Below are 22,700 nucleotides of genomic sequence, written 5' to 3'. Positions count from 1 at the left end.
CCAGGGCACCCCGAGCCCCCCTCATGGAGGGCACTTCCCCATCTCACAGGCATCGCACCTGAGGCTCAGAGAGGGCGGCCCCACGCCCAAGGTCACACAGGAACCGGGCTCTCGGGAGGGCCTGCCTCCGGGGGGCTTCCCTGCGCCCCGGCCCCCCTCGGGGAGGAGCCGGCCGAGCCCCTCCTGCTCCCCGCCCCCGAGGGGCGGCCCGGGGGGCGGGCGGAGGAAGTGAGCGCAGCGGGGAGGAATGCGGGCGGGCGGGGCGCGCGGCCGGGGCGGCGGGGACAGCGGGCAGGCGGCCGGCGCGGGCGAGCGCGCGATGCCGCACTTCACCGTGGTGCCGGTGGACGGGCCGCGGCGCGGCGACTATGACAACCTCGAGGGGCTCAGTTGGGTGGACTACGGGGAGCGCGCGGAGCGGGAGGACGCGGACGGTGAGGGCGCCCCCGGGGCCGGGGGGGGCCGGGACGCGGGCCACGCGAGGCCGCCGCTCGCACACACGCCCGAAGCGCGCGCGCACACGTCGGTGCGGGCCCAACTTTTCGTAGTCGGCGCCGCCGCCGCCACCTCCCTGGCTCCGGGCGCGCAGACACTTTTTCCGGGCCCCTGGCACCCGCGGCCGGGCCGCCCTCCCCACCCCAGCTCCTCCCTTGCGGGCCGCGGGCGGGGGTGCAGACGTGGCCGGGAAGGAGGCCAGGCCCCCGGGGCCGCCCGGATCGCGAATAGCACCGAGCACCCCTCTCTGGCCCTTCGCGCCGGGGAGCACCTACGCAGCCCGGACCCCAGTCCCAGCACCTCTGCGAACTCCCCCAGCCTCCTCTCGCCTCGCCTCCCCATTTTGCGCTTCGGCGACTCTGCCCCGAGACTACCTCTCCCCTCTCTCCTCCCCCAGCCGTGTGGAGCCGGGAAAGGAGGTTGTGCCTGCCAGAGGGGGGCTATGGGTAACTGCCTGTGAGTGCGCTCGGGTGGCTCTCCCCTTAGAGCTGTAGGTGCTGCGGGCGCTGTAGGCACAGGGGGCATCTGTGGAGCACTCCACAGAACCAGGCTTGTCTGGCGCTTCACATGCATTAACTCGTTTAATCCTCCCAATTTCGCCCATGGGACAGGTCCTGTTACTCACACTTAGGAAGGAGTGGAGCAGTTATAAAATTTGCCCCAGAGGATTCAGACCCAGCCTTGGAAACTCCAGCACTCTAACCTTTTTTTAAAAAATATTTTATTTATTCATGAGAGACACACACGGAGAGAGAGAAAGGCAGAGACACAGGCAGAGGGAGAAGCAGGCTCCATGCAGGTCTTCAGGATCAGGCCATGGGGCTGAAGGCGGCGCTAAACCGCTGAGCCACCCGGGCTGTCCTGCACTCTAACCTTTAACATAGGTGGTAGAAGTGGGCCAGGAGGTAGTTCCTCCTCCCTTCTCCCAGGTTTCTGCCTCCCAAGACCCTTTCTCCATCTCCCACCCCAGGAATCCCTCGGGGGACTGTCCTTGCTAGGAGTCCCTTGGAAAACACGTCTGAACAAATAGCAGCATATATATGTACTTGTGCAAGTGTGGTGCTCTGAGTATCACACCTGACTGCTATGTGTGGAGATGGCACAGGACAGTGGTGTGGGCTGCTAGACATGAAGGTTTTACAGGCTTGACAGTTGTCTGCATGCACATACTCCACCTCCACCCCTGCCCCTAGACTTACTCCAGTGGTCAGCAAAAGCCTGTAACCCCTGCTTCCCTGTTAGCATTGGGAGGCTATTTTCCCATAGAGGCTGGGCAGGGCTGCATCCGGAGGATCAGCCTAGACCAGTGGGGAAGCAGAGCTGAGCCTAGCCTCTGGCTCCGCCTTGGCCTCTCAGGGTGACTGGAGGGACCTGGAGCCACATTGGCTGAGTCCTGCCAGGTCCCTCTGAGCTGGGCCAGCTCCTCCCACTATCCGCCCTCCTTCTCTTCTTGCTCCTTTTCAGCCAGAACTTGGCTGTGTCTGCAGTATGGGGGACACTCTGCGCCCTGGTGAGTGATTATGATCCTTCTTGGTGGGGACTGCAAAGGGTCAGGGAGCACAAAAACAGTCTCAGGTCCATCTCATGGGGCTATCCCAACCTGGTACCTGAATCTCTCAAGGCCCATACTTCTGCTCCAAGGGGTGTAGACGGGCCTCTCATCCAGCCCACTGTGGCATGTAGGTAGGGGGTGGGGAGGTTCTAGAGGTGTACCCCTGGCAGATGCCTGTGAGAACAGGGATGAGGAGTCTCACCTGGATCCCCACTTGTAGCTGGTGTGTTCATAGCTGTGGGCAAGAACATACATATATGTGTACCTCACAGATAGTCCCCAGGACTACGCCATGCTCTGGTTCACTGGGGGTCTCAGGTTGGTATCTGAGTAGTTTGGCCTGGCAGGCATGCCCAGACCTGCTCTGGAATTTTTGGAATACCTGAGGGCTGTACAGACATCCAGGCACTGCTTAGGTCTCCCCACCTTCCCACAGTTTCATGGGAGCTATCCTTGGGGAAATCCCAGGAATGACTGCTGGGTATATAGCACCAGATTGTCCCTTTTCAGATATGTCTGGGTCATTGGAAGAATAGGTGTTATTATTTCAACTTCATAGAAGAGGAAACTAAAGCAGCACAGAGAGGGTAAGCGGGTTGCCCTGGGTCACACAGAGGGAAGATTTGCAATCCAAGTGGGCTGCCAGCCATCTGAGCCCCAAGAACCTTGAATATGTGCACCCTGGGCTACCTGCAAACCCCAGCCACACTTCTCTGGTTAAAGGCTTATACTGCACCCTGGAGTGCATCCTGGGATGACCCAGGGCTCAGGGTAGGAGTAGGAAACCTGCAGCCTAGCTCCCACTTGGCTCTGGTGGATCCTGGGACACAGATTTGGCCCCTTTCGCTGGATGACCTTGTCTCTGAATCTCTCTGAGCCTTACTTGTACTAAAAGGGAATAAATGATACCTACTGGAGTGCTGCTGTGAGGACTAAAGGCAAACCCTGGATGGGCTCTCAGCCACTCTGTGGTCATGGCTGAGGGGACAAGAATTGGGTGGGTTTTAGAAGACTATTCACAGGCATTTTGGTGGAAACTGCTATGTGTTCCACTCTGCATTTTTTGGATACTAGCACAGTCCCCTCAGAGGGGGTACTGATGATGGGATAGCCTCAGAGGGGGTACTGATGATGGGGTACTCAGTGTATGAGTTTAGCATAATTTATCATTTATTTCCAGCCTACTTTCACAAAAGGGTCAAGAGAGATAAATGCAAGAAAAGTGGCTCCCCAAAGCACTCTCACAGAAAGATCATAACTATGAAGAGGAAGAGAGCAAGGACTCTGTGATGAGACAGATGATGAATGTATTTAAAGAGTAAACTTAGTTTGGAGATTCCTGGCAGCCAAGGCAGGAAGGGAAATAAGATGAGCTCGATAGATGCCGTTTTCTTACAAAATGAAGCACCTGACTTATTCAGGAGACACGCTTTTTTCTTTCTTTTTTTTTTTTTTTTTAGTCACAAAATCCAAGAATACTTTTCAGAGGCTTCTCACTGAAGGCATGTTAATATAATGAGCAGTGTTACTGGGTTTTCTGATTTTTCTTGTGGTTCCTTATCCTGATCCTGAACAAGTATCATAGGGTGTCTAAGGAGCTAAATGACCCCATGAGGCTTTAACATGACTCAGTGGGCTGGCTTGACCTCTTGCTGTCTTTGTCCACTATGCCGTTGGCATTGACCTACAATTGTGTAGCTCACAGGACTGAGCTGCTTGGCTTATGTAGCTAGTCTAGGTTTCTAGATGAGATGATGCATCCCTTTCACATGCTGTGGGAACGAAGAGCTGACTTTACCCCAAAAATTCTCATCAACACACTTTACCTGTCAGTCTTTGGGAGATAAAGAATCCATAGCGCGGCAACCTACAGAGTGTTGTCGGCTCAGAAAAGGCAAGCTAAATCTTACACCGATGACAAGAGAATGTGTCAGATGGAGGATGCATCATTCAGCATTCTGAGTTGCAAACAAGATAGATTAATTGTAGGCTATTTAACCAGAGAGGGTTAGCAGATAGCTCTTTGAAAACCGGGCATGGCCGGTGCATGGCTGGAACACCCCACTAGTCTGGGTCGGTGATGACAGTTCTGTTGCCACCTCCATCACTGGACACCAGGCCAACACTGCTGTCACAGTTATTGTCATCCAACACCAACGTGGCTTTTTTGAACCAAGATGACAGCTTTCCATTTGCTACGGGGCCTCCAGCCACTGCCACAGCTGCCATGCTATCTAGATGGGGACGAAAGCACTTAACGATTAGAGAAGTACTTGGTGTTCTCTGCCTGCTTGATAGAAAACTGGAGTGTAACCCATAGAGACTGACAAAGGATAAAGTTTGGGAAACCGGAGAATTTGATTGCTGGGCAACCAGAAAAAATAGCTGAGCTCTGAGTTGAGGCAGGCTTATTTTCAAAAAGGCGCGTCTGGCGGCTTTGCGCGTGGTTTACCTGGAGCCCAGGGGGCAGGTGGGGGCTGGTATCGGCCTCGCACCGAGGCTGGGGCAAGTTGCTGGGGCCTGGGGCAGGGGGACCCACCGACAGGGCTCCCCAGTGGTCCCTGCTCGGCTCACCACTCACCTCGCCCGGCCTCTGCAAGGGCTTTCTTCGGCGACCCTGGATGGCCCCTGGCACCGCTTCCGCCGTCTGGACAGGCCTTGCCCCTCCTCCCAGCATGCGCCGGGGTGCCCCCCGGGACGCCCCCACGCAGTGCACAGTGGGATAGCGAGCCGGCGGCCAGCTGGCCATGGCCGCTGAAGGCGCCCTGTGTGGCTTCATATATCTGGAGGGCGGCCCCCAGTCGGGCCCTGAGGACGCCGAGCCCTTGGCGCCCAGCACACCGGTTATTCCAGGTGGACCTGGAAAGTGGGAATCTGGGGCGCGGGGCTGGGATGGTCTGAGGACTGACCAGGGCTTGGCCCCGCCCCTGCCGTCAGGCCCCGCCTCTCGGCCTTAGCACGTGGGGGCGCACGTCTGGGGCCTTCACGCCGGCCTCGGGGAAGTGATGCGCTGGCTTTTTGGGTCATTGGCCATTTTGCTAATTCTGGCTCTTCACCGAGACAGGCAGAGTATGATGGGGAAACTGAGGCCCAGCCTGGTACTCTGACCCCTAAAGTGCTCCACAGAGATGTTTTGTGGGCTGGCTTGTTGGGCTGGGGGCGCAGGAGGCAGCCCCTGACTGGGAATTTTGTCTCTCTCTCTCCACAGGACATGGCAACCACAGAGAGAGCAGCCCTTTCCTTTGTCCCTTGGAGGCTTCCAGAGGAAATGACTATTACGACAGGAACCTGGCCCTGTTTGAGGTAGCTGAGGGGCCATTCTGGGCCATCAGTGTGGCCGGCAGGTGGGAGTAGGGGACAGAGGCCTTTCAGGACTCAAGCCTTAGCTAAGCAGGCAGTCTGGACAGTTGTGTCACCGAATGTCTCAGCTCCTCCTCCAGTCTCCCCTTTTGAAGGGAAACTGCTTTCCCAAAGGCCACTCACAACCCCACACCATTACCACCTCCAGGGGTATGTACCTTTGATTTCCCTGTAGCCCCACAGCAAGGTGACCACCTTCAAGACTACTCGCCTCAGGATTTCCTTTTTTCCCTTTACTCATAGGACTTCTCATTCTACCGTCCCCGGTGAACTCTTCCTAGTCCTCCCTGGTTGGCTCTTCTGACTCTGTCCTTGGAGCTTCCCTGTGTCTCTGTCAAGGGTGTTACCTTGTTTACAGAGTCCTGGCCCTTCTTACCTCCACATCTGCAGCCTTAGGGGACACCTCTCCAGATGTTTTGTGCCTCTAAACTTGAATTTTATCCTTTTGAGACTCAAGCTCAGAAGTTGGATCTGGATTTAAGGCATGGTTTAGGCCTCTTGACACTGACACACACATTCAGCTGTCCCTGGGAATCTCATGGGTTCCTCCATCTCCACATGCCCCAAAAGACCTGCATCTTCACTTCTCACTTCAAACCGGTTTCTCCTTGTGTGTTGGGTCAGAAGGAAGCTGCCAGACAGGGAAAGACCAAATGGGCAAGCAGCAGGTAGAGGCATGGCGCTGAGAAGGGTGCAGGAATAGGGAAAGCCTAGACTCCAGTGGGGACTGGGGAGCCTGAGCCCTGGGAGGCCTTCTGACCTGGAAAAGTGGCAAATTTCTGCAGCAAAGGCTTTGACCTGGCTCCACCTAAAGATGAGCTAGGGAGCCAGGATCCATCCTGGAGATTAAGGTGTGTTACAAAGCCTGGGGCCTAGGGAAAAGACCATCTGAGAGGCTCAGGGTTTGGGTAGAGACTTCAGTTGTTCCAGACATCCTCTTTTGACTTCCTTGGTTCACTGAGATGACTTTTTTTTTTTTTTACATATATATTTTCTTAAGATTTTATTTATTTATTCATGAGAGACACACACAGAGAAAGAGGCAGAGACACGGGCAGAGGGAGAAGCAGGCTCCATTCAGGGAGCCCGATGCGGAACTCGATCCTGGGACTCTAGGATCATGACCTGGGCCAGAGGCGGCACTAAACTGCTGAGCCACCCGGGCTGCCCAGATGACTTTTTTTTTTATGGGAGAGTTGAGGGCAGGTGAGTCCCAGAGGCCCGCTCACAGCTGGGAGTAGCCAGGCAGAACAGGAGGATGAAGTGTGCCATTCGCCTGTCTGCCAGCCGTGCCCTGCCCCGCCCTCACCCCCGAGGCAGGTAGTTTTCACAAATGTGCTGGCCGTGATTGTAGCCAAGATGAGGCAGAGAAAAGCAGTCACTGGGCTGGGCCTTTGTGTGGCGCGTGCTGGGGTGTGGTGCCCACACCTGCCCAGTTGGCTGGCTTGGGCTTCCTCAGGCAAGAGTGGGATCAGGCCCAAGCCTGCCTGAGAGCTTGGCAAGGGGCCAGAGGCTAGGCTGCTGCCTACACACAAGTAGCCTGGCACCAGCCAGGCTCATTGCCAGATTGCCCTGTGGCTCTGTTTGCAGGAAGAGCTGGACATCCGCCCAAAGGTATCATCTCTTCTGGGCAAGCTTGTCAGCTACACCAACCTCACACAGGGCGCCAAGGAGCATGAGGAAGCTGAGAGTGGGGAGGACACCCGCCGGAGAGCAGCCAAGGTGAGCTGGTCAGGGGCATGGCGGCGATTGGGGGGCGGGGGCCGCATTCCTGGGACTCATCACCATGGAATTGACAACTGTGAACATCCCAGGGGATGTGGGTATCAGGTACGGTGAGCATGGATGATGGGCACTGAGTGCTTTGAGCTCAAGAAAGCTTCAAGGGATGGGCTAAGGAGGAGCTTGTGAAGGGGGCAGAGGACTAGAGGGGGCAGAGGGTCGGGAAGGCCCTCAGAAATGGTAGTGAGAGTGATGGCTGCCTTTTCTCTGCCCTCTCTGTGTGCCAGGCATCATGCTAAGCAGTGGGCCTGGGTTCTTACATGCTGTTTTCACAAGAAAGGTGTGAAACAGGTGCTACTTTCATCCTCATTTTACGGACAAGGAAACTGAGTGTCATGGGCATTAGGTAACTTGCCTAAGGTCTCTCGGCTAGACAAGATGTGTGTGTACACTAGAAGACGGACTTGAGGATTTACTGTGAGATATCTGACTGTAGAGCGCCAGAGCACTCTCATTCCATCAGGATGGATAAGCCTGTTACTGTGGGAATCAGGAACCTGGTTGTCCATTGTGACTATGTAACCAAGTGACCCAAACCTGCCCCCGACTATGTGGCTTCCATTGGCACACCTCTCCAATAGCCCCTGTGTTCCTCGAGTGCCAGGGTTAGGGAGTGACTGGAATGTAACACTGCCTCTTGGAACTTCCCTATCCCTCTCCTGGGCCCATCCCTGGTCACTGCCGTCCCTGGTCACTGTCCAGGCTTCTGGCCCTCCAGTCCTCCTCTCTCAACAGGATGACTTTACACATCTTTGCTCAGCTCCCCTATAGGACAGGTCTCAGTTTAACTGAAGACTTGGGGCAAGAAGTTCTATATCTTCACTTTGGAGGCAAGGAGCCCTCCCTCTCCATCGACTGACTCTGACACTTGGGAAACAGCTATGATTTAAAAGGAGCTTGAGGACTGCCTGGGTGGCTCAGTCCATTAAGCATCTGACTCTTGATTTTGGCTTGGGTCTTGATCTCTGGGTCGTGGGACTGAGCCCTGCATCAGGCTCCATGTTCCACATGGAGTCTACTTCTCTCTCTCCCTCTGCTCCTCCCCCTGCTCTCACATACTTTCTCTCTCAAAAAATAAATTTTTAAAATATTTTTTTCTTTTAAGATTTTATTTATTTATTCATGAGAGACACAGAAAGAGAGGCAGAGGCACAGGCAGAGGGAGAAGCAGGCTCCTCGCAGGGAGCCCAATGTGGGACTCGATCCTGGATCCCGGAATCGTGTCCTGAACCAAAGGCAGAAGCTCAACTGCTGAGCCCCCAGGCATCCCAAATAATATCTTTTAAAAATAAGGAAATAAAAGGAACTTGAGTCTGGCAGTAGCCATAGTATTCTTGCTGGAGGTCAGCATGGGCAGAAGTTCCTGGTTGGGATAAACTGGGGACCCAGCCTCAGTCCTGCTTATGAAATTTGAGCCTTGCTGGGGCACCTGGGTGGCTCAGTTGGTGAGTGTCTGCCTTCAGCTCAGGTCATGATCCCGGGTTCCTGGGATCTAGCCCCACTTTGGGCTCCCTGCTCAGCTGGGAGTCCACTCCTTTCTGCTCCCCTCTCCACCCTCATATTTTCTCTCTTTTGCTCTCATAAAATAAATAAATAATAAATAAATAAAATCTTTAGGGAAAAAAAAAAAGAAATTTGGGCTTTGCTGGGGTGACCCAAGGAGAGGGTAACCTGGGCTGTTGTGCACTCCTCACCCTGCTCCTCCCGGAAGCAAACCAGCCCCCGCTTCAGAGAGGGCAGCTTACGTCACACAGACCTGACCCCCACCCTATCTTGCTGGTTGTGATTTTGCTGGAATTTATTTGTACTGCACATGCCAGAGAAGCCTGAGTGTCTCTGGCCATCCCTGTTCAGCCCTACAGAGGGATCTTAGCCTCAGAGAGTGTTACCTGCAGTGGGTGGTAGGATCCTTGATAAGAGCCTCCTCCCTGTTCCTTCAGGCCCAATCCAGGGAGCTGGTGGCTAGAAGTACAAAGGTCCCTGAGAAAGGCTAGCGCACATCTCGACAAGTGCCAGAAGAAAGTCTGGGTTGGTGAAGGGTCATGGTCCCTTAGCCTTACGAGGAGGCTGTCAGGATGCTGGGATCCAGCTTCAGCTTACCTGCTCCAGCTCACTGGGCCTTAGGGCTAGGACGTGAGACGATGGCAGAGTGTCTCAGTTTCAGTGGCTTTTCCACAGAGGAAGGAAAAGGCTGGTTCAGTTTGTAGTGGGGTCAGTAGGAATCTAGGGAGTTGGAGCTACCGAGCTATGATCCATACCCGGGACGGGTCTGAGCAGGGCCCTTAGGAAAGGAGGCTCAGGGCAGGAAGGGTGGTCCTTCAAGCAGACCCAAGGCAGCCTCTCCATGGCAGCTGCTCTGGTTCTGGCCTGATGACCTTCAGAGGCTGCCAGAGGTTATTTGGGGATGCAGAAGGCATTTCCGGCCCTGCCCTTTCCCACACTGCCCTTTCCCCAGAGTGACTCAGCTTGGAATGGAGGTGGGGCTGGGAGCTGACACTGTCCAGTGAGTGGTCCAGGGGCTCTGTGAAGGGCTCAGAGCTGAGTTGAGGTGTGTTTGTCACATTTGAGGGGCCATTTGTTCTTACTCCAGCCTTTCCAGGCACTTCTGAGGTCCTTTTAGGCTGCACACAGATCCTGGCCTGGACCCAGACCCTTCAGAAGAGTTCCTGTGACCACGTGGTTTTCTCTCCCACCCCAGCTCCAGGGCAGCAGGCTTTGCTGGAGCTCTGATGGAAGCTCTTAGGGCCCTGCCACCTTGGGCTGCATTAGTAAGGTATCTTTCAGGAAGGTGCTAGCCTTGCCTCTTGTTTCAGCCTCTACCCTGGCTGACCAGGGTCATCCTGGATGACCCTCACTCTGCCCTTAGGTATTTGAGAAATCCTGTCTGGATTTGCCCACTGGACCTTCCTCACCTGTCCTTCAGCGTGGGTTTCTATTGTCTCTGCAGGATTTTCCCAACAGGTTATCCCAGGGACCTCCTAAAGCACCATTTACTGGGCTCAAGACCACCTTTTGGGTACCTGCAGTGCCTACTGGTGATAGAAAAGTGAGCAAACTGGGATCCCTGGGTGGCGCAGCGGTTTGGCGCCTGCCTTTGGCCCAGGGCGCGATCCTGGAGACCCAGGATCGAATCCCACGTCTGGCTCCTGGTGCATGGAGCCTGCTTCTCCCTCTGCCTATGTCTCTGCCTCTCTCTATCATAAATAAATAAAAATTAAAAAAAAAAAGAAAGAAAAGTGAGCAAACTAAAAAAAAAAGAAACAAAAGTGAGCAAACTGAGTATACCCCAGCACAGTCATGAGGCATTTGAGTGAACAGTTACCATGACCCGTAGTGACCACTATGATGAAAGGGTAGATCACATGTGTTGAGGGAATACAAGAGGAAGTACCAAACTCAACCTAAAGCAACCCAGGAGAACTTCATGGAAGAGGCAACAGTTAAGTCCCCCTGAAGGTTTAACTGAAGCAGAGTTTGCCAGGCAAGGAGACAGGGCTGACCCTTCCAGGCAGAGCCCAGCACATGTCCTGGTTCAGAGGCTGTGAGTAGTCAATGTCATCAGGGGCTGAAGGTGTCAGAGAAGGTGATTGGGTACACCTGGTGGCCCAGATCAGGGAGCCTGGCCCACGCTGTGGATTACAGGATTGAGGACGCAGAGGGTTTTCAACATGGATGATGAGATTGGACTTGGTTTTCAGAGACCTGCTGTGGCAGCAGAGTGGGCTGGAGTGTGGAGAAGTCGACAGGCATGGGGGGGGCACCACCCAGGTGCCACAGGTGTAGTGCCCCAGGGTCAAGGGACTAAGACTGAGGTCAGGCAGGCTGATCTCAGGGCAGCTAAGAAGCAGACCAAGCAGAACTTCATATCCACCTGGACTGGACTTGGGGGTTGGAGAGAGGGGCTCCCAGGAACAACTTCTTGGATTCTGACATGAGTGACATGGGTCCTGCTGGATGAGAAGGTTCTAGAAGTTTAAGAAAAGAGAGGAAGGGAAGAGGGCCATACCTGGAGGGGGAGGTGAGGCCCAAAAGCTCACATGTGGGGTTTTTAAAATAATCTGGTTTTATAACTTTCCAGTCCCAAACTGCCTTCCTATACGGAAGTCAACATAGACATCCTAGCTGTCACCCCACCCACTGTGCTCCCCAGGACTACCCTTGGGATTCCAACCTACTCTCTGGTAGAACACCCTGGGGATAGGAGTCTTCTGAGTGACCAGGGGCTGGCCTTCCATGGCGCATCTGAGCCCCTTTGATATTCTCTGCTCCCCTCCTCCCCTCCTGCTCCGTAGGCACCCAGCATGGGCACCCTCATGGGGGTGTACCTGCCCTGCCTGCAAAACATCTTCGGGGTTATCCTGTTCCTGAGGCTGACCTGGATGGTAGGCACAGCCGGTGTGTTGCAGGCCCTCCTCATTGTTCTCATCTGCTGCTGCTGTGTGAGTATCCTCGCTGGGGTGGGGGCCACAGCCACCCCACAGAGCCCGCCCAGCTGAGCTGCTCACCTAGGCCTCCTTCCCACAGACTCTGCTGACAGCCATCTCCATGAGCGCCATCGCCACCAACGGTGTGGTTCCAGGTGGGTAAGCGCCACCCCAGGCCTGATGGGAGGAAGGGGTCCAGAATCCACCTTGATGTGCCTGGGAACCCTCATTGCCAAGCCATGCCCTCCTTCCCTCCCCAAGTAGTTCTCTAGTGAGGTCTTAATCACTGACTCTGTGATGGTACCAACACTTAGGAGCATCCTTGCTTGACAGAATTTGAGATTACTGTTATGTTTTGTGTTTCGTTTGTTTAGTATAAAAGTAATATTTGTAAAAAGGATGCTGGGGCTGACAAAGAAGATACTGGGACACACGGGGTGGCCCAAACTAAGGAATCTAGATGCTACGGATTACAGGATAGACAATGTAGAGGGCTTTCATTTTCAGCAGGGATGATGGGATTGGACTTAGTTCTCAGAGACCCTGTTTATGTATTTATTCAACCATTTTTTATACTGATGTAGATTTCCGGGTATTTTATTCTTTGGATCATAATCCAGTGCTATCATTATTTATTTTGTTGCTCAAACTATTCCACTTTGGCTGTTTAGCTATTCAGTTTGGCTTCTGTGTCTGGATTTTTTTTTTAAATAACAGCTTTAGTAGTATTAGTATAAAAGTAAGAAGGGGAAAAGATTATGATTACCATAAGAAGGTTTGAAAGTGAAGAAAAATATAGAAAGGAAAATTGGAAGTACCCATAATCACACCTTCTTGAGTTAAAAACAGTATTTGGTTAAACTGGATCAATAAGATATTACCTAATTTATGTGATTATTCTGCTCTTGGATTCTGTTTCTTCACTGTTACAACGTTGTCATGAACAGTTTTGCACACAGATCTCTATGCACTGCCCTTGGCAACTCCCTTAGGAGAGGATCCTAGAGGTAGGATTACAGCATGGAAGGGATTAACTTTTTTAAAGTTTTTGGAGTCCTATCCCCAGATTTTTCACCAGAGACACTTTATTAGGAGCAGACTGAACAAACAACATGGGGTCACTCTTAACCCCTGCACCCCCGCTAGCCCTGTGGCCCAGTGTTGACTCTGTCAGTCTTGTCTATCTAGACTCCAGAGGAAGCACAGTCTCACGTCAGGAGGGTTAGCCATGGTACTCACCTGATGGTCAGCCATGTGCTGGGCCCTGGGGACAAAAAACTGGACAACACAGCCCTTGTCTTGGTCAGGAGGGGTCTGACTAACAGACACAGCCCTTGCGAGGAGTAAGGCCTGTTGAGCTAGGATACACCCAGCTAGAGGCTGTGGGGACCGGCCTGAGTGCAAGGACTTGGTGGGACAGTGGACCACTTGAGCACTGCTATGGATTAGGGTTGCCCTAGCAAAGCAGTCATTTCACTGGCTGTGCTAGGCACTGGAGTCAGATGGCACGGGGGTTCAGCCCCAGCGTGGCCACTTATTAACCGTGCAGGCTTGTGCAAACCTCCCAACCCTCTGCTCATCTGTAAATGGGAAAAACAGTCCCTGTCACCCTGGGTGGTTGTGAGGGGTTGTCATGGGGGGAACCCCCCCTTGAAGAAGAACCAGCCTTGACTTTCTCTTTTGTAGCTGGAGGCTCCTATTTCATGATTTCCCGCTCACTGGGACCAGAATTTGGAGGCGCTGTGGGCCTGTGCTTCTACCTGGGAACAACATTTGCAGCAGCCATGTATATCCTGGGTGCCATTGAGATCCTGCTGGTGAGTTAGGCTAAGCCCTGGCCAATTCTGGTCTTGTCCAAATAGTCCCTTCCCCAAAGGCCAGGGCTGCTCATGCTCCCCTCACCTCTGGCCAGGGTCTAGGGCTTATTATGCAGAAGGCCTTCTCAAGGGAGAAAGGTCTTTGCTCACGCTAGTCTCCCCTTCAACTCCTTGCCAGTTTGGGCCAGGCAGGGAAGCAGCCTGGCTGCCTTCACCTCGACCCTGAGTGTTCCATCCACCTGGGCACCATTTCAGCCATAGCAAGTGGTCTGTGACCTGTTGAAAAGTTAAAACTTCATGATCTTGATCATGCAGAGCCTACCGCCTGGGCTTGTGTAGGCTCTGGCCAAGTCTGTATCCCCCAGGGCTCTATGCCAGGGCCCTTCAGATCAATGTTGTCCTCATCCCTAAAAGGGTGAACCGCCTCTGGACCTTGCGTGGAGGCCATTGCCCCCTTCGTGAGCCCCATGTGTGCCCTGACTCGGCTTCCCTCTCTCCAGTGAAATGCCCGAGCTGGTAAAGAAGAGAAGTAGTGGTAGTGGGGAGCACAGGGTAACAAGTGCCCACCCCTGGGGATCCAGACAATAGGAGTTGTTGGGAGGAACTGCCTGGCTATTTCCACCTCCAGGCTCTTTGCCTGTAGTAGGGCTCTGCTCCTGGATTTTCTGGGGTCAAGAGAGAGGGGTTGTGTTTTGTTTTTCATTTCCCACATTCCTACATTTATTATTTGGATTTCTTCTGTAAGGAAAATGTGTTCTCTTCCCCATTTACTTATTCATTTAACCATGTATTTACATCAGTATGTACTCCTGGATATTTATTTTATTCTTTGGCTCATAATCCAGCACCCTCATTATTTATTTGTTGGCTGTTTAGCTATTCAGGTTGACTCCCGTGTCTGAATTAATTTTTAAAAAAATAACAACTTTATTAAGATAGAATTCACGGGCAGCCCGGGTGGCTCAGTGGTTTAGTGCTGCCTGCAGCCCAGGGCATGACCCTGGAGACCCGGGATCGAGTCCCACTTCGGGCTCCCTGCATGGAGCCTGCTTCTCCCTCTGCCTGTGTCTCTGCCTCTGTCTCTCTCTCTCTCTCTCTCTGTGTGTCTCTCATGAATAAATAAATAAAATCTTAAAAACAAATCAGATCTACCCCTTCTGGGTATTTCATATAAATGGAATCCTACACTATATGGTCTTTTGTAACTATTTTTTTCTTAATATTCTTTTAAAAAGAACACCAAAGAGACAGAATTCACTTTCCAGAAAGGAAGCTTGAACCTACTCTATGTGTCTCATTCCAGACCTACATTGCCCCGCCAGCTGCCATCTTTCACCCAACAGGCGCTCACGATACGTCGAGTGCCACCTTGAACAACATGCGGGTCTATGGAACCATTTTTCTGACCTTCATGACCCTGGTAGTGTTTGTTGGTGTCAAGTATGTGAACAAATTTGCCTCACTCTTCCTGGCCTGTGTGATCATCTCCATCCTGTCCATCTATGCTGGGGGCATCAAGTCCATTTTTGAGCCTCCTGTGTTTCCGTAAGTCACCTGGGAACACACCCGGGCGGGCATGGCACCGACACTCCTCCTAAGTAGATGGCCTTTGCGTCCCAGAGACTGCAGGACGGGAACACACTGGAGCCTCCAGCTGAGCGGGTGCTGATGCTTCTGCCCCCTGCCCATCCCCTACAGGGTATGCATGCTGGGCAACAGGACCCTGTCCCGGGACCAGTTTGATGTCTGTGCCAAGACAACCGTCACGAACAATGAGACAGTGGCCACCCAGCTATGGAAACTCTTCTGCCGCAGCTCCAACCTTACCACTGACTCCTGTGACCCCTACTTCCTGGTCAACAATGTGACCGAGATCCCTGGCATCCCTGGTGCAGCTGCCGGTGTGCTCCAGGGTGCGTCCTCCCTCCTGGCCTCCCTCTTCTGACCCCCAGGCTGAGCAGGAGACAGGGAGGGAGTGGGCAAGGGGAGTGGAGCACAGAGCTGTCCTTGTGTGGCCAGCTCAGGAATCAGGGGCAGGCCTGGCTACCTTCCCAGCCCAGCAGTGTCCTCTCAGCCTCGCGCTTGGCAGCTAGGTTTTGGGTGAACAGAGCCTGTTTGGCCAGTATCCCAGGCATGCAGCAGCCCCCAGAAAGTTCTGGCAGTCCCTATTTCCGCAGCCACCAGCCCCTGACGCTGCTCGGGATTGTTCTCACAGGAGTCGTAAAGGGCCTCTGTGTAGGAGACAGGCATTGGCGAGGCTCCTGTCAGGGGTGGTTTGGCCACCGTTGCCTGTTAGACTTCTGTCAAGACAGCTGCTTCCCTGTGGCCCACGTGGCTCCCCACATCCCGAACCCCCAGAGCCTCTTGCATCTGCAGCTTCTGGCCGGGCTGCCCCAGCCTGCCGCTGGGAAGTAAGTGGGGCTGCAGTGCTGATGCTGCTGCCCCCACAGAAAACTTGTGGAGTGCCTACCTGGAGAAGGGCGAGGTCGTGGAGAAGCAGGGGCTGCCTTCCACAGATGCGCTGGGCCTGAAGGAGAGCCTGCCCCTGTACGTGGTGGCTGACATCGCCACATCCTTCACTGTGCTGGTTGGCATCTTCTTTCCCTCTGTAACAGGTGAGTACCTCTGGCCCACCCACCTGGCCCTGCCCTCACTCCTGGGGAGCCCCTGAGAGTGTCTTGTTGTTTTTGGAGGCATTATGGCTGGCTCAAACCGCTCTGGGGACCTCCGTGATGCCCAGAAGTCCATCCCTGTGGGGACCATTCTGGCCATTGTTACAACCTCCCTTGTGTGTATCCTTTCCCAGGCCATGGGTGTGTGGGGAGAGGGGCAGGAGGCACTTGTCTGCCATAGGTCACCAGCTGACACCGGATGTACCACACACGCATGGACACACATACCTCACTCTCCACGTGCACATGCTTGAGGGGTGTGTGCACAGCACGAAGCCCTCAGCTGGGGCTGTCCCCGCTATCTGCTGGTTCCAGCTGGGGTGAGGGCCGTATGGGTTCTGCGTGGGGACCGAGTAGGGGCAGCAGTGGCAGCGGAGACCTAGCTTTCCTTGACATGGCTGCAGACTTCAGCAGTGTGGTTCTCTTTGGTGCCTGCATCGAGGGTGTGGTACTCCGGGACAAGTGAGTGAGCTGGGCCCCTCCCTGTGGCAGGGGGCTCAGCTTTTGCCTGCCCTGACACCAGCTCCCCTCATACACGTGGTCCCACACATGTCCTCAGGCTGCTGGTTGGCAATGGTGGTTGGTCTGTGCCACCAGGTGAGTCCGGCCCTACCAGGACCTTTTCTTCTGAGAGGATGGTGACGTCAGGATCAGGGCTGGCCTAGGGAAAGGATAGGGGCTGATGAACTAGTCTTCTCTGCTGAGGGACCAGAGCTCTGCCCACCACAGCCGTCCTTCCTGACTGCTGACATCCCTCACTCTGGTCAGCCCCACCCAGGGCTTGGGGGCTCCTTGCATGGAGCATGGCCTGAGCCTGGCCCCTGCAGGTACGGCGATGGCGTCAGCAGGAACCTGGTGGTGGGCACACTGGCCTGGCCTTCGCCCTGGGTCATCGTCATCGGGTCCTTCTTCTCAACTTGTGGTGCCGGCCTACAAAGCCTCACTGGGGCACCGCGCCTTTTGCAGGCCATTGCCAAGGACAACATCATTCCCTTCCTCAGGGTGAGCCCATCTGCACTCCCCGGTGGGGGCCCGGGTGCTGCTGGCCTCACACTGACTGGGGTAGTGAGGTCGGGGATGTGGATGCACTGCTTCTTCCCGGGGCCTACAGTCGCTCTGGGGCCGTGCAGCCATTCGGGGGAAGCTGCCGAGAGCTGCCCTGGTCCTGCCCTGCTGTTGGCAGAGCTACTTGGGCCCAGAATCCTCATGGCCTTTCCATGGCTCATCTACAACAGAGAGGCCTGGAGAGATGGGAGGGCAGAGAAACTTGTGGTACCTAGCAGGGCAGGTGTGGATGTGCCCTAAGCCCCGGAGGAGAGACTTGGGGGTAATGGAGGCCAGGCTAGGGCTTGTGGCCCGAAGTGTGGAATGGGGGTGACGGGATCAACTCTTGCCTTGCTGACTCCACGGACCTGGTGCCTGCAGGTATTTGGCCATGGAAAGGCAAATGGTGAACCAACGTGGGCACTCCTCCTGACAGCACTCATTGCTGAGCTGGGCATCCTCATCGCCTCCCTTGACATGGTGGCCCCCATTCTATCCATGTGAGCTGGGGGCCAGGGCAGGGCCGGGGAGTGGTCTTGGGAAGGGTTCCCTGACCCCTCAGCACCCCTCACCCGGGAGCCCCAGCACCCTCCTGTGACCCTCCCGCTGCTGCGGGTACAGCTGGGAGACATGCCAGGCTGTATGGGGAAAGCCTGCACGACAGAACTCAGCCTACCTCCACTTTCAGGGTGAGCCCGGCACTTACCAGCAGTTTTTCAGAGACCAGCAGGTCCCGTGCTCCTCTGGGAGACGCCCAGAGCAGGCAGCCGGACCCTGCACTCCCAGACAGGGCGAGCGCGAGTGCCTCGTGCCTTGAGGCCGCCACTGCCCCATCCGTCTGCTTTCAAAGCTGCTTGCTTTTAAAGTTCTGGAATCAGCTGGGCATTTGAGCCCCCCCCACCCCGTGCCTGTGGGAGGTGGTCAGCATGTGGGGATTTCTGGGGGCCTCTGAGGCAGCGCTCCTGTGGGTGCTATTCACCTCTGGCAGGGGCTACGCCACTTCTCACACACCTCATTCTACGGCCCGCCCGTGCTCCCTCTCGTTCGGTGATCACAGGACTGCCACTCAGTCGCCGTCCCAGTCGCCTCCCGCATGACCGGCCCTCCTTCCCCCTGAAGCAGCGCCCCCCAGCCTCAGGCAGGCCTTTCAGAGTCGTGCTCCCGACTCCCTCCGGCTCACCCCCACTGCTGCCCAGCTCCCTCGTGCGCCAGTGCACACCCGAAACTCTTGCCACCGTCACCGGTTGGTGACCCTACTGCCCAAGCCAAAGGGTCTGCCCCAGACTCTGTCAGGTGTTTCTCCCTGAGCCCTGATGGAACTGACCATTTCTCCCCTCTGGGAGTCCCTGCCCCCTGGCACGCCCTTTCTAGTAAGCTGTCCTGCCGTCTTGTCTGCCCTTCCTTTCCTGCCAGCCCTCAGCCAGAGGGCTCACGCAGCAGCCTCCCCCACTCACCCCAGAGCCCCTCACGGGGTACACATATTTCAGTGTATGCAATATGGCCCTTTCATATTCCTCGAGGCTCCCCTCTGCACATTCATGACAGTCCTTCATCCAACTGGTCACCTGGCCAGAGCCTGAATGTGGTCTAGCCGTCTCCAGACACTGAACACTCCTCGGCTCCGTCCCTTCCCACCGTTCCCCCTGCCTGCAGCCCCCTCCCCACACCTCTGCCTGGGGCCCCTTGCCCGTCCTCTAAGGGCTGGCTCTGTGGATCCCCCTATGGTAGGCCCATCTGCCTCAGGCTTGCAGCTGAGGAGACCCGGCTGAGCGCACTCAGGGCGGGGCCGTGACGCTCTCAGTTCCTAGTCCAGGCCTTGCCCGGAGAAGGGCAGGTACGTCAGGTACCTGGCTGCCAAGGAGGCCACTCTCTACCAGCCATTCCCTGTGCTGCAGGTTCTTTCTGATGTGTTACCTGTTTGTGAACCTGGCCTGTGCTGTGCAGACGCTCCTCAGGACACCCAACTGGCGGCCCCGGTTCAAGTACTATCACTGGTAAGCTTGGACCCCTGAACCAAGTCCTCCAACACAAGAATTTGGGGGGAAGCTGGGAGCCCCATCCTGGGGTTTGATTTCCTGAGTAACTGTTGCTATCATGAAAGATTGGGGTGTTGGAGGGGCCCCAGCTGATCTTTCCCTGACTCTGGCCCTTCCCCACTATGACCCAGGGCACTGTCCTTCCTGGGCATGAGCCTCTGCCTGGCCCTCATGTTTGTCTCCTCCTGGTACTATGCCCTCGTGGCCATGCTCATTGCGGGCATGATCTACAAGTACATTGAATACCAAGGGTGAGTGAGGGGCTGCCACCTAGTCGGGGCAAACGGGGTGGTCTGTATGCGGGATCTGGGGGAGCTGAGCCATCATCTAGCCACCGTGGGTGTGGGTTTGGGGGGTCTGTGACCCAGGGGCTGGCCGTCCTCCATCTCACATACACATGGACAGAGTCCCATGGGTGGGACCAGGGACTCACTAGCTTCACGTGGCCTCTGCAGGGCTGAAAAGGAGTGGGGTGACGGGATCCGAGGCCTCTCCCTGAGTGCTGCCCGCTATGCACTGTTGCGGCTAGAGGAGGGGCCTCCACACACCAAGAACTGGCGGTGAGTTCACACCCAGCCTGGCAACGGCCGCTCTGGGTTCTCAGGGGGTACTGTGAGGGTGGGAGGGTGGAGAGGTGCTGGCTCTCCCTCCCTAGTCCATGTTCCCTGCCCTGGGGTTGTCAGGGTGCCCTTGGATTCCTACTCCAACCTGTAGGGGCCTGTGAGCTGAGAGAGGAGGAAGAAGAGGGGCTCCCTGGAAACCTGTGGCCCAGGTCTCAGGCTCCCCATCTGGCCTCTGCAGGCCTCAGCTGCTGGTGCTGCTGAAGTTGGACGAGGACCTTCATGTGAAGTACCCGCGGCTCCTAACTTTCGCCTCCCAGCTGAAGGCTGGCAAGGGCCTGACCATCGTCGGTTCTGTCATCCAGGGCAGCTTCTTGGAGAGCTATGGCGAGGCCCAGGCCGCTGAGCAGGTGCCTGCTGTAGGGCGCAGGGTGCTGAGCCAGACCAGAGGTGTCTGGACTGAAGCTGACTCTTAGGAGAAGGGGACTCATCCTGGTCAGTCAGGTGGCCGGCACTGCTGCCACCTGAGAGCTGGAACGAGGGGGTATGGCCGTCCCATCTTGAAAACATGGCCTCTGGGCCAGCAGCTTTCCTCCTTCCCCTCCCCACCCCCACCCCACATCGTTCTGTGGGGAGGGAGCCCAGCAAAGGGAACCTTAATGGCCTCACCTTCTGCCCCTGCTGTGTTCCCCACAGACAATCAAGAACATGATGGAGATTGAGAAGGTGAAGGGCTTTTGCCAGGTGGTGGTAGCCAGCAAGGTGCGAGAGGGGCTGGCCCACCTCATCCAGTCTTGCGGCCTGGGCGGCATGAGGCATAACTCTGTGGTGCTGGGCTGGCCCTATGGCTGGCGACAGAGTGAAGATCCACGTGCCTGGAAGACGTTTATTGGTACGTGACGTGGCAGCTCCTGGGCTCGGCCTTCGGGGAAAGGGGCTGGGGATCAAGTCAGAGTGGAGACCGGAGGGCCACGGGCTGGCAGTCAACAGCGGCCCTCTTCCTCAGATACTGTGCGCTGCACCACGGCAGCCCACCTGGCGCTGCTTGTGCCCAAGAACATCGCCTTCTACCCCAGCAACCACGAGCGCTACCTGGAGGGCCACATTGATGTCTGGTGGATTGTGCATGACGGGGGCATGCTCATGCTTTTGCCCTTCCTGCTGCGCCAGCACAAGGTAGGCCAGGCGGATGGACCCACGCTGGAAGGGCTGCATGTGGAGGGGTGGGACATGACTAAAGCACCTGCCGCAGGTGTGGAGGAAGTGCCGGATGCGCATCTTCACTGTGGCCCAGATGGACGACAACAGCATCCAGATGAAGAAGGATCTGGCCGTCTTCCTGTACCACCTACGCCTTGAGGCAGAGGTGGAGGTGGTAGAGATGGTGAGTCACCTGCCCCTGTGGCCCTGTGGACACGCTGCCCCATGCAGCCCATTTCTCATGGTCCACCCTGTCCCCAGCATAACAGCGATATCTCGGCCTACACCTATGAGCGGACCCTGATGATGGAGCAGCGCTCCCAGATGCTGCGGCAGATGAGGCTGACGAAGACAGAGCGGGAGCGAGAGGTCAGTGGCCTGCTGCTTTGGGGCAGGGGCGGTGGCAGGTCACACTTCAGAGGCACCATGGGTTTGGGGAATCAGAATGACTTACTCAGTCTCACCCAAGTCAGTACCCATCTTCCCGAGGCCAAGTGATCATGTTGGGCCGACCGGGCTCCCCTTTTCTCATGGCACCGAGGCCACCTCTGGTTTGCCTTAGGCCCAGCTGGTCAAGGACCGGCACTCAGCCCTGCGGCTGGAGAGCCTGTACTCCGACGAGGAGGACGAGTCTGCAGCTGGGGCTGACAAAATCCAGATGACATGGACACGGGACAAGTACATGGCAGCTGAGCCCTGGGACCCCAGCCATGCCCCTGACAATTTTCGGGAGCTGGTGCATATTAAGCCGTGAGTGCAGCAAAAACGAACCCACCCACACTGGAGTCTGGGCGTGGAGGTGGGCTGGGGGTGGACAAGGTCTTTGGGTGGGCCAGACGTGGGGCCTGTGATCAGCTCCATTACCTGCAGGGACCAGTCCAATGTGCGGCGCATGCACACGGCTGTAAAGCTCAATGAAGTCATCGTCACACGCTCCCACGATGCCCGCCTGGTTCTACTGAACATGCCTGGCCCCCCCAAGAACAGTGAAGGTGATGAGAACTGTATCCTTTTGGGGAGGCAGTAGTGGGGAGGTGGACAATGCATGAGGTGCGCCTAGAGCTCCTCTCCTTAGATGCCCCCAGGGGGTGCCGGCTTACCCCAGGTTTGATTAATGGGCCCGATTTCCCTGGGTGCCCCTTGGTGCTGCCTCCTTGACCTGGTGCCCTACAGACATGGAGTTCCTGGAGGTGCTGACCGAGGGCCTCGAGCGTGTGCTATTGGTGCGTGGAGGCGGTCGTGAAGTGATCACCATCTACTCTTGAGCTGGCTATACGCTTACGGCTTAGAGTAGAGGTGTCCAGGGTACCAGCCCCCTCCCAACACCAAGCCGGTAGCCCTGCTTTGCCTGGACCTGTCCTAGACCCAGCTTTGCTAGGTTTCCTTGGAGACCCGGCCTGGGCTGGTAACAGAGATGGATCCAAGCTTCTGCAGGACCCTGAGAGGTGTGGGGACTTACCCCACCCAGCACCCCAGGAGGCCTGTCCTGGCTGGAGAAGACTGGGGGAGGGCTGATGCGGGATTTGAAGGCAGCCTGCCCAGGAACGCTATTTATTGCATATTTATTGTTCGGATGTCACCATCAGAGAGGAGGGGGAGGGCAACAAGGGACGGGGTCTGGCCCAGCCCACCTGCTGGAAGACCTGGCTCAGGCTGCTGTGGGCAGGGACCCCCATCAAGCCAGGCTGAATGGAACTGGCCAGCTGGGGCCTGACTTTTTTCAATAAAACATTGTGTACTTCTGGGCCTCCTGCTGCC

At 55.9% G+C, this 22,700-nt stretch overlaps 1 protein-coding gene across 8 annotated transcripts; it reads left to right on the top strand.

Moving 5' to 3' along the window:
- The first annotated feature begins 271 nt into the window (after window positions 1-271).
- On the top strand, window positions 272-22,689 carry SLC12A4 (solute carrier family 12 member 4). Of its 8 annotated transcripts, none has more exons than XM_072815668.1 (24): window positions 272-434; window positions 5,256-5,350; window positions 6,998-7,129; window positions 11,482-11,628; window positions 11,714-11,768; window positions 13,300-13,430; window positions 14,734-14,975; window positions 15,129-15,343; window positions 15,881-16,045; window positions 16,124-16,222; window positions 16,507-16,564; window positions 16,930-17,104; window positions 17,528-17,646; window positions 19,042-19,140; window positions 19,314-19,433; window positions 19,638-19,742; window positions 19,984-20,152; window positions 20,439-20,634; window positions 20,749-20,918; window positions 20,995-21,126; window positions 21,204-21,311; window positions 21,505-21,692; window positions 21,813-21,946; window positions 22,116-22,689. In XM_072815668.1, the coding sequence occupies exons 1-24, from the start codon at window positions 320-322 to the stop codon at window positions 22,205-22,207; spliced, it is 3,261 nt and encodes a 1,086-aa protein (XP_072671769.1). In that variant the 5' UTR covers window positions 272-319; the 3' UTR covers window positions 22,208-22,689. The 8 variants fall into 8 exon arrangements, with proteins under 8 accessions (XP_072671769.1, XP_072671756.1, XP_072671817.1 ...); XM_072815655.1 differs by having other exon boundaries at window positions 6,974-7,129; XM_072815716.1 differs by lacking the exon at window positions 272-434 and adding an exon at window positions 1,939-2,005.
- Window positions 22,690-22,700: the final 11 nt, after the last annotated feature.

Source organism: Canis lupus, chromosome 3, assembly GCF_048164855.1.
Source record: "Canis lupus baileyi chromosome 3, mCanLup2.hap1, whole genome shotgun sequence".
Taxonomy (NCBI): domain Eukaryota; kingdom Metazoa; phylum Chordata; class Mammalia; order Carnivora; family Canidae; genus Canis; species Canis lupus.
This window is presented reverse-complemented; position numbering and strand designations above follow the sequence as displayed.